The sequence below is a fragment of the Eublepharis macularius genome, chromosome 4 (genome assembly GCF_028583425.1).
Source record: "Eublepharis macularius isolate TG4126 chromosome 4, MPM_Emac_v1.0, whole genome shotgun sequence".
Taxonomy (NCBI): Eukaryota; Metazoa; Chordata; class Lepidosauria; order Squamata; family Eublepharidae; genus Eublepharis; species Eublepharis macularius.
Genome location: NC_072793.1, coordinates 121,896,883 through 121,908,567, shown reverse-complemented (window position 1 = coordinate 121,908,567; position 11,685 = coordinate 121,896,883). Strand labels below are relative to the sequence as shown.

Sequence of the window (11,685 nt, the reverse complement as noted above, 5' to 3'; positions counted from 1 at the left end):
TTCTATGCCGCAACAAGCAAATGCTTTCTGTGGAAAGTCTTGAGAGTACAGCCCTACATGTTAGTGATTGCATCTGCTCTAAAATTGGCTTTTAGCTTCACTGATGTTGGCTAAAAATGACAGGAGCTATTTGGCCTGTTTGCTAGAGTTCTCTCCCTGCTTCCTTAAACTTGTTTAGGTAAAGTTGTATAATTGCCTATGGGGTCTGAATGAGATCTGCCTTCCCAAAAATAAACATCAAATTTAGGAGATAGTAAAGGTGGAAAGAGTAGTACAAAAGGCATAACATGAGGTTTGTAATTACATCTGCAAAGATGTGTTAAGCTAATTTAAGAGCCACATGTATGAGATGCCAGACATATAATACATGTTCTGTGTTTCCCTCTCGTACCCAAGCATGAGCAGAGTCAATAACATCATGTGGGAATGTTGCTTAGAGACAAAGCAGGCATCGAGAGTGGACATAGGAAGTAGGGCCATCTCCATTCCTTCAATGAGATGGATCCTGTCCCTATCCTACTATTCCACTGAGCAAAGTTTGATGCCTTCCTTCTACCTAAGGAGCCTTTCTCCAACTTAAGTGGCTCTTGTGTTGGAGAAAGCCTTCATGGAAGATGGTGGGATACACCCCAATGTGAATAGTGTCTCTATATTTATCCCCATCTCCATCCCTTATTTTTCTCAGTGAGAATGGGAGGAGTGTCAGACTAGGATCTGAGAGAGCAGTGTTCGAATCCCCACTCTTCTGTGGAGCTTGCGGGGTGACCTTGGGCCAATTCTCCTTTTATCCTAACCTACCTCACAGGAATGTTGTGAGGATAAATGGAGGAGACAAGAACAATATAAGCTGCTTTAGGCCCCCATTGAGGAGAAAGGTGGAATATAAATGAAGTAAAATTTAAAAGTGCACAGGACTAGATCCAAAGGCTATTGACTCATTGCAAGGAAATGTCCATTTTTATCTGAAGAGCTTCTAATAATGTTTAATATCCCAAGGCATGTGTCAATGCCTTATTTCAGAATGGTAGCAGCAAAAATTTGATTCTTAATTCCAGTCTCTGTTAGTTTCGTTAAACAGAATCCAAAAACATTGTCCAGGTTTTGGGGGTTCCTATCAGTTATCTATCTACCAGCAAACCCTGAGTGTGTCACAGCATCTTTTTTTTCGTGCATTAAGCACTAGCTCTTCCTGCAGTCAGTACTGATAGGCAAGTTTAACTTCTGAAGACCTATAGCAAAATTACATCTTCACCAAACAGAGGAAAAACATTTTAAAACTAGAGTCTGGATGATCACTGTCTCCAGTGCTATAGTTCATAGTTGAAGTCCATTTCACAATGTGGGGCTTTCAGGTCCTAGCCTGGCACTTGTATTTGTGATGGTGTCCTCCTGTAGAAACAATGGGAAGAGGTATGCATGGTTTTTGTTGATTGTGTGATGTATCCTTACAGAGATGTATCTCAGGATGCAGGGATTCCAGTACCTGTTATGATAAATTAGAGCTTACCTGTTAGAAAGGTAAACACAGTGCATGTAGGTACAAAAGACATCATACCAAAGTTATAGAACAGCATCTTACATAAATACAGTCATTTCCTCACACAATTACTGTGTCCTGGAAACACAACCAGTTCGTTTTAGTCTTAGCCCCTTCTGTGTTCCTGCTGCAATTAACAGTTTGCATACAAATTTTTTCCTTGTTCCAGGTTCCCCAAAATTCCGGTCTATTTTTTTGAGGCAACATATGTTGAAATTAGGGTCTTGCATGCCAACAGTTCCGTTATGCTGCAAGTCTGTCTGTCTGTTCTCAGACAGTACCTCAGGGTAGATATGTGTATTTTCTTAACCTGAGCAGAAGGTCAAATATGTCTCCCTGGCAACAGAGTGGAACGAGTTACATAAGCAAAGAAAACCCATCCAAAACAAAATAAATGCTGTTTGTAATTCTACTTTATTTTATGACCTTTTTAAATATAGATTGTTGTATCCTCTTTTGTGCTTCTTTCTCTGCTTGCTTGGCTTTTGTTGTTTTTGACCACATTAATAGCTGAGAAGACTTCTCAAGAATAGAAATGAATATGAAAGACAAGTTTGCCTGCTTCCACACTCTGGGATACATTAACGTGCCAGACTTACCAATACGTGCTAGAAGGGGAGGTGGGTAACTGTTCCCTTCTTTGCACACTGTTATCCTCTCTGTAAAGAGGGGGTGTATCCACTAAGAAGTGGCTTGTGTCCAATTCCACTCGTGCTCAGGTCAGGTGCAGCATCAGGTGTCGAACTGAAAGGAACAGGCTGCAACTGAAAGGTGATGCGGCTTTGGCAGTGCACGATTTTGCTTGAAAGCCACTTTAAGTAAAATACTTGAGGACTTCTTTTTAATAACTATTTATTAACTTTTTCATATTTAATCCTAACAGTTAACTTTAAAAAAAATAGGTAACAATCTGGTGAAGGAAGAGAGATATATTACAAGAATTAATAAAATACAAAGTATGTATTTTTTTCAGCATAGCATAGTTTGGGATACAGTCAAAAGTATGGGAACTATATTTCCATAAAGCTTGATTGAATGAGTTGCCATTGGTTATTATTTGTTCTGAAATTTTGTCCATGGCTATGTCCCAGATCTTGTGTATCCACTGTACGACTGTTGGTATTTTATTTGATTTCCACATTTGTGCCAACAAAAGTTTAACTGCCATCAACATTAGTGCTATCAATTCTTTTCTGAGGGTTGGTAATGAGTGGTTCCAAAAGTTAAGAAGTACTATTTCAGGTTTGTATGGAATTGGGTTACCTACAATGGTTTCTTTTATTTTTTACAGTTATTTTCCAAAATGCTTGGATTTTTATACACCACCACCAGCAGTGCAAAAAGCTGGTTGTCAGTCCACATCCTTTCCAGCATCTAGAGTCGTTACCTGTTTTATAATAACGAAGATTTAGTGGTGTGAGATACCATCTAGTAGAGAGTTTAAATGCATGCAGCTCTAAGGATTTAGAAGAGATGTTTGGGGACTTCTTTGAACCAGGCATGAACAAGCCAAGATCTAGAAATGAGATAACATTGGTTCAGACCAAAGGACCTTCGAGTCCACTTTCCCACAGTGCCAACCAAATGCCCCCAAACGTAGGGCACAAAGCCCAGAACTTTACCCTGTTGTTGCCCTGCCCCTACAAATGGTATACATAAGTACACTGTCCCTGAACATGGAGGTTCTATAATAGCAAATCAGTTATGGCCCATTAATTAGGTAAGCCATCTATTGGCCATTACTTTTTCTTGTGATAGTAAGTTCCATAATTACCCATTATTGTAAGCCTCCGCCATCTTTAATAGCCATTTTAACATGGCTGCTTGTGATCTTAAAAATCAGGCCTCTGGATTTAAAATGGCAGCTTGTATTGCAACCAGAGGGCCTCCACCTAACAGTTGCTGAGTCCCACCCGGGAGATCCAGGCAGGAATGGAATGCCGCATAGGAATACAGAGTAATTAGAGGCGATTTGATTTGCAGTCTCCCCAGCCCCTAAGGAATCCAGCGCAACAAAGGTCTCGCAGAGTCATCCCCGCTTAACACATTCCTTTCCCTCCTGTGATGAGATTTCCTGTCCTTGACTGAGGAGCTAATCAAATGACGTTCATAAGTATTTACAATTAGTTCCCCTCCCCCCCAAATTCTATTTACTAGCAAGGAGACCAATTCAGGTAACATTATGTGAAGAAATACTTTTATTTACAGCATCTCCAAAGAATTGTGATCTGGTTTATTGGTAGGTTGATTGTTTCACTGTTGCTTAACCCTGCAGTTGAGAGGACCTTTGTACTTCACAATTATCTATACTAGAGCAACTAGTAATAGCTGCACAATAGCTGCATGAATGGCACCTCATAATAAACAGGATGGTGTCTTAAGTAAGAATACTGGTATTCTGTAGGCTACTTCCTAGATAAATTTGACCCTCCTTTGCTTGAAGCTTCTCCTAAAGAACTTCTCCAGAAGATTTCAAGTCTCCATGCCCCAATCTTGCCAGAAATACAAAATATGTTCCCCAGTATTATACTCAAAACTACAATTTTTCACAAGCTTAATTTGTTTAGAGAGTGAATAATAAAACTATTTTGCCATTTCTACACTTGCTTATTTGGGAATAGGTTCCATTCAGCATCATGGGACTTCCTGCCAAGTAAACAATCTCTTCATCATGCAAAGAATGGTCATGTGTGGTGTGGAATTTTATTTTTTCTTTTTACCATGCCTTTTCTCTCCAATAGGGACCGAAAATGGCTTGCAACTTTATCCTCTTCACTACCTTAACCTCACAACAACCCTGTGGTGAAGGTTAGGCTGAGAGAGAGTATGGGCCAAGGTCATCCAGATAGCTGCCATAGGCTGGGGCTGGAAAACTCCCAAATTGCAAGTGATCTCCAGACTACAGAGATCAGTTTCCCTGGAGAAAATGGTGTTGGAGGGTGGGTTGTATGGCATTATAGCCTGCTGAGGTTCCTCCCCTTCCCAAATTCTGCCATCCCCAGGCTCCACCCCCAAATTTCCAGGTATTTCCCAGCCGGAAGTTGGCAACCCTAGTCGTAGCAGAATGGGGGGGTTGAACCTGGATCTAACATCTGGCACAGAGGAACCAGTGAGAGAGGCTGGTTCATAGCTCAAAAACTTGTTCTAAGACTGTCTTTGATTTTTATGCTTTCCAACCATCATTTCTGCAACTTTAAAAAAATGCTGAGGGACTCGGGAAACTAAACTGTTAATCAGATGTTCGATGCTGCATGGCTAAGCTAGTGAGAGGAGCAAACACAGGCAGCCCTGCTTAGGGCCAAAATACATGTTACAGTTGACATGTGTCAGAAATCAGGACATGGGTGCCCAGCCAAACTTATAATCAAACATTAGAGCAAAGACCAACCATTAAAAACATCTTGGACACCTCTCATGGTTCCAAATGCTGTAAGAATGGACACGTGGAGCCAGGAGGAGAAAACAGCCCTTTCCTCACAGCCTTTTCTGCTGGTAAAACTGGCATGGGAGGGAGGCATGAAGCCCCTCCTTCCTCCTCACAGTGTTAGGAGCCATGCAGGGTGATGAAGATATTTTCTACTCTATAATCTGACTACAAATCAGGGCAGGCAACATGTCTCAACACGTCAACCATAATATGTATTTGGGCCCTCCGTTCACCCATGGAGTGGTGGTGGTGGTGGCTGTATCCAGTGGTCCAATGACTTAAGCATGAATAGAAACCAATCTGAAAGGCTGCAGAAGCAGAGTAAATGTTCAAACCTATTAAAAGTATACACTTTTACGGTTACTATAATTGTGGCAACGGAAAACAAGGTGCCAGTCAAGCAAGGTCAGTGCCTGAACTGTGCCAAGACTCTGTTTTCAGACATCATCAGGCTTTGCCCCTTGAAAACTGAAACACTACAATGAAGAGGGCAACAGTCTGGTTGTCCACTGATTGCACTAATCAAAAGTGAAATCAGGACCAGTTTCAAATACTAATGAAATTGTATGTATGCCTCAGTGATTTTTTAAAAAACCTTTTCATCCAAGACAAGCATTTAACACTGCCTCAAGACACAGCAATGAAGAGATCAACTCCCCAGGAGAAAATGGCTACTTCGGAGGGTGGACTCTATGGCATTATACCCTGTTGAGGTCCCTCACCTCCCCAACCTCCCTTTCCAGGCGCCACCCCCAAAATCTCCAGGAATTCCCCATCCTAGAACTGGCAACCCTAGGAATTAACCTGTGGCCTTGTGTATACAAAACAGATACTTTGCCACTAAGCCACAACCTTCATGGTGGAAGAAATAAACAGGAGACTTACGGTACTTTTAAAAAACCCCAAAATTTTATTCTAACATAAGCTTCTGTGGTCTAGCGCCCACTTCTTCAGATGCAACGAGTTTCCCCTCATTATGTGGACACTTTCTGTAGGAGATAAGAAGCAAAGTAACTGCAGGGTCAACAAGGGACCGTGAAATGTAAGAAGTACAGAGGAGCCGAGTAAAATTCAGACCTAGGCAACAAAGGCACAAATGGTAGAAAAAGGCTTCATGATACGCTGACACAAGACATTCCACTTTTCCACATTGCTATCACATATTTATTCCTCTGATCCTCAGATATGCAACTTTGAGATCACTTTTGGTTTCTTGTTTTTCCCCCTTCTCCACCCTTAAAGCTAGCACCAACCGTTGCTGCATCTCTCATAACTTCTCCAGAGCCCACCCCCCTTTTCTCTTTGTACTACAAATTAATAACCTAGCTTTTGTTCTCAACTTCTGCTGCAGTCTCCTCCTTGCTTCTGTCAATCATTTCCAACTAGGGTTAGCAACCTCAACAAGTCTGTCCAAAACTACAAGTGACCTCCAAACTACACAGATCAGTACCTCAGAGGAAATGGCATCTTTGGCATCTTTGCTGAATTTCCTCCCCAGCCCTCTCCAAACTCCACACTCCCATGACACCACCCACAAATCTCCAGGCATGTCCCAACCAGAATTGGCAACCCTATAAAATTCCAACCTCCTCTCTTGTGGTCTTTCCTTGTGTGATTTTGGGGTGTGTTTGTATTCATTATTTTGTTAATAGAACTGAATGATGCGCTTCTCATCTCATATAGCTGCGGTCTGACCTCATGTCAAATTTCCCAGTGTTTTCCTCCTTTCCTTCAAGGAGAATCTGGCCACTTAACAACTCCGTGCCAATTTCTGTATCTTTCATCAATTATGCAGTTGTTACTGCCATCATTATGATTTAGTCTCTCCATTATACCTTGAGCAAAAGCTTGACAATGTTTGCTGTCTCGGCACAGCCACAGGCTTGGACTCAGGGAGCTCAGCTGAGAGCTACATTCGTGTATCAAGGAAGCTGTCTGTCTGCTAAGTAAACCAGCCGGAGGTTATGTCTGGCCATCCACTTACCTCAAAAGACACCTATCAGTAAATTCTACATTTGTTCAAATGAAGATGTAACTAAAAAAATGCCCACCTTTAAGATTGAGAACGTGTTGTCAATTTGCAGTATTAAGAGGACTTTTGTTCTCCTATTTTGCCAAAAACATGGGTGTTTATCTTGGTCATCGTGCTATAAACACATTTATGGAACACAGAGTATGTCAGGTTATTATTCCTTGTTTCTATTTGGAATGCCATGCAGAAAAATAATTGGATTGGTAGGGCCATGACCTGGTAACAGAACATCTGCTTGGCATGCAGAAGGTCCCAGGTCTGATCCTAGCATCCCCAGTTAAAAGAGTCAGTTAGCAGGTGATGTGGAAGACCTCAGAGAGCTGTTGCCAGTCAGAGCAGACAATATCAACCTTCATAGACCAGTAGGCTGACTTGGTACAGGGCAGCTTCATGTCTTCCAAAAGCTAGCGTAAACTCAACAGAACGATGTAATGCTGTTTCAAAATCTAGGAATATCTCCACAGAAAAAGGTACATAGCAGAATTCTGTATTAACACCTATTATCAGCAATGTCAACAAAACCACTTCTGTGCTGTTATGGCACAGCCACTTCGTAAGTGGCAAGCTGGTCCTCCTGATTACTTAAACAGGAAGCCAAGTTTAGCCAAATAATTCCCTTCAGCCATTAAATGCCACAATCCCCTCTCCATTATACATGAAGTGGAACATCCCAGTTGATAACCTGAGCAGCTTTTGAAAGAGCTTTATACCATTTTGCCATAGGCTTTGAGTATAGTTCCAGTTGACCACATTTTTTTCTAGGCCTCACTATACTTTTCAGCTCTTTGTTTGACATAATACAAATACCATTTCCTTTTGAGGAAATTCTCTCCATTCACTTGTATATTGTCTTGCAAAATGGGATTTAAGTCCAGTGGCGCTTTAGAGACCAACAAGATTTTCCGGGTATATGCTTTGAGAGTCAACGTTCCCTTCTTCAGATATGATTGCACAATGGGGTTGTCTTATTTATGCCTGAACCTGACCTTGCTGGTGTCAGGCATTTGGTGGTTGTTTCAAAAGCCAGTACTTAATCCCGGTCTCTAAATCCCCAATAAAACAGTAAAATCTATATAACTGCAGGCTGGCATGTGAACAGAGCATATCCTCCGAGCATGTGCATAATATCTTCTCACAGGTTGCTCTCATTTGAATCATGTATTAATACACTTTTGTTTCTAGCAGGGTAGCTGGCTCCAGCTATCATTCATATGTGCTCTAGTTCCACGTTTCTTTTGTTCAGCCATTTGAAAAACTTAAAACTGAGAGAAGTTGACAGAGAGCACTCTTGCTGAGGCTCAATAAATGTACTATAGCATACAAGGTCAGTGACATCTTGAACCCAGCCTCAGCTGATACCTGATGCCACACAAGAGTGGCACAAAATGCTATGTAGGCGGGCACTACTGTTCTCCTATGGAGTAGGTTCCAGGGGATAGCTCTGGGGACAGGATGCAAATATTTTTGCCTGTTTCACAGATAAAAGATTGACAAATAGATAAGGATTAGGACCCGAATGGGAAAAAGGGAGTTGCATCAGCATGGTACCAGATACCTGCAGTTCACAGCAATGCAGCCCCAACGGAGCTGAATCATATGATAATTCTGAAAGTGCAGACTAGCTCTTACATGAAGTAATTTGTGCTGACAGTTTAATCGAGCTAGCCGCTGCAACCTCAAGCTCACTTTCCTTCTCAGTCTTGGCCTGTTCAGATCTCATCGGCATATATTTAGTTAGGACTTTTTTGTTTCAGTGTGCATCGCCTTACACTTTCCAACGCTGAATTCCATCTGCCATGTTTTCACACATTCACCCACTTTGGAGAGGTTCTCCTGTGCTCTTCATGATAAGACAATACACTATTCTGAATGATTTCATCTATGAACTTGGCCATGTCATCGCTCATCCTCCAATTCCCAATAATTTATGAGTATCACCAGTCCCAAATTCAATCTTCATTGGACCTCTACTCACTACCTTCCATTTGTGAGAACTGTCATTTTTTCCCTACTCTCGGAACTCAGTCATTCAACCAACTCTTAATCTATAAAAGGACCTTCCTCTTATCCCAGGGCTGCAAAGTTTATTCAGGAGTATTTGGTGAGGTGTGTGTCTAAAGTAGCATCAAGTCTCAGCCAAATTATGACAATCCTGAAGGGTTTTCAAGGCAAGAGGAAAACAGAGGCGGTTTGCCATTGTTTGCTTTTCTGTAGTGTCCCTGGACTTTCTTCAAGTTCTCCTGTCCAAGTACTAACCAGGGTCATCCCTGCTTAGCAGCCAAGATCTGATCCTGACCAGATCCATTCAGGTCTCAGGGTGTTTGGTGAAGTACCACGTTTAGTATCTTTAAGACCCGCCAAAATAACACAAACTCACTGTGCAAAGCTTAAAGTTCTCCTATACTCTTTACCAGGCTTAGTATTAAAAGCAAGAAAAGGGCCACCACAGGGTCCTTCTATTTAATGTCTACCAGATTACCCATCCACCAGCCTGCTAAACTCCTCTCAACTCAATTTTTATCATTCTATCTTTCCTTCGGTATCATAAAAATGCACTTCTATAGATAGCTAAAACGCAAAAGCATTTACATTTGTTAGAATTAATGAACGGTATAGGAGCCAGATGATTAACGAACTAAAAATTTGTAGTGCATGGCTGCCCTATTACTACTGCCACGTCCCCTGTTCTAGGGCTGATCTTTGGCGCTGAAAATGCGCTACGGGGCCGGGTGCTTGCCATTCTGCTTCAAACTAAGCCTTGGGGCTGTGGATCCAAATGGTCATTTGGGGTACACTAATATCAGACACTTTGCCCTGGGGTCCAGCTGTCAAATCACGTGCTACTTGAGAAAACTGCATTTTCGGCACCTCAGTCCCGTTGGAGAGACAGAATAGGCCCCGCGCCGCGCCTTCTACGAAGGCTTCCTTGGGTCCTGCCCAAGCATAGTGACTCCGCACGCCGTCCTCCCCGCAGGTTGGCTGGCGAATGGGGAGCGCAGGTGCTGCGTCTCTCTCTAGGACCCCGGTGGAAGCTGCAGCCGGGCCGTGGCCGGAATGCAGACCACTGCGCAATGCACACGCTTTAGAATTCAGCATCTTGCAAACCCGGGAGATCCTCAGCACCCGAGACGCCGGAAGGGGGCGTGGAAGAGAGGGGGCTGCATTCGGTGAACGAAGCAAAGCAGCAACTGCAGCTGGCAACGAAGAAACACCCGTTCTTTTTTGCACGCCCCTAATACCCCTTTCCCCTTCTTTTTGCCCTGATGCAGGATTTCTTTTACCCTCCAGGAAAAGAAATGCACGCGCCGGGTTTGCAAGGGTGCTGGGCGACTCTGGGCGGCAGCCGGCAGGTCTGAGCAGCACCGACTTGCCGGCTGGAGGCTTCTTCTGCCAGCTGGCCTTGACCACAGCCGTTCATGCACTGATCGAGCGGTGTAGAAGCCGTCGCTCTTCCCTTCTCGTCCTCCCCCCCCTCCCTAATTTACCTCCCCGAGCTTGCAGCATCTGGTTCAAAAGTGAGGATCGGGGAGCCCGGAAAAGGAGGGAGGGGGGACCACACTTGATAACTGTGAGGAAACTTGCAACTCGCTGGGGGGGGGGGAGGACGGGGGCGATGCAGTCTGACCCAGGGCTGCAGCAGCAGGGGAGAGAGGTCTTTTCTGTAGCCGGAGGGAGCAGAGCCCTGCGAGGGGTAGCACAAACCAGGTCCGATTGAAGACGAAGAAGGAAGGGAAGCTCAGGACTGGAAACATCATGAAGCTGTTGCCGCGCAGGGCGCTGGAGGGGCTCGTGGCCTGCGGTGAGTCCTTTCTGCATTTGAATGGCTTTTAAAAGCAATGCACAGAGAGGGATCGGATGCGGGTGCGCGTCTTTCAATAGAAAGTGGGATCCGTTGCCGCTGGACAAAGAAAGACCGGGGCGCGGGGTGTGGGTATTAAGCCTTCCTTCAGTATATGGGTTTGGGAGAGAATTAACCCGGGATTCCAGCCGCATAGATTGCGGGGACTTTGGGGGATCTGATCAGAAGCAGCTAGTTGGCCTCTGAGTATCGACCTGCTTCAGGGCATGCCTCCGAAGGCAGGTTGCTTTAACAGGAATAGAAACCCTTTCCTAAGGCTGCCCTTTCCCATCAGTCGGGATGGAGCATCGGGAGGCGTGGGAGCGGCAGCGCCGGCACGGCACGCATCCTTGCAGCCTCTTTCATGTTACGGGGGGAGGGCACACATACAGAAGGAGGGTCCTAGTCACTTGGCCATTTTGTTTCCCGCAGTAGTGTTTAAAGGTACCCCTGAGGAAAGACGGTCTATTTTTCTTGCAGGCTTTACTAACTTGCTAAGTCATGGCCATAATAATTTTTATTTCTGCCCCCCTCCAGTGACACTCTTTGGTTTCTTCTAGGTTCTCACTCCCTTAGTAGAGTTCAGGTATTTAAAGACATCTTTTTTTAAAAAAAAAAACCTTTCCTATAATACGGTAGACTTTAATCATGCAGATTGCCATTGGAAAGGTGACCTAAGTTTTATGTTTTATTAACAGCTTTTGATCCCGTAAATGGTGTGTCCTCATAAAAGCAAAGTTGTTTCCAGTGTGTAATACTGCAGAGTGCTTATCTTGCTCTGCTTTGTGACAATAGCCCTGTGTGGGACTGTACTACATGTATAAGTTTTTGGTCCATTCCATTTTCAGCCT

At 43.7% G+C, this 11,685-nt stretch overlaps 1 protein-coding gene across 1 annotated transcript in view; it reads left to right on the top strand.

The window, feature by feature from the left end:
* The first annotated feature begins 10,743 nt into the window (after positions 1-10,743).
* PODXL2 (podocalyxin like 2) overlaps positions 10,744-11,685 on the top strand; it is a 60,155-nt gene continuing 59,213 nt past the window's right edge. Inside the window, exon 1 of the mRNA XM_054978707.1 lies at positions 10,744-10,795. Coding sequence (XP_054834682.1) covers positions 10,750-10,795 — 46 coding nt within the window. The 5' untranslated portion in view covers positions 10,744-10,749. The remainder of the gene's footprint in view (positions 10,796-11,685) is intronic.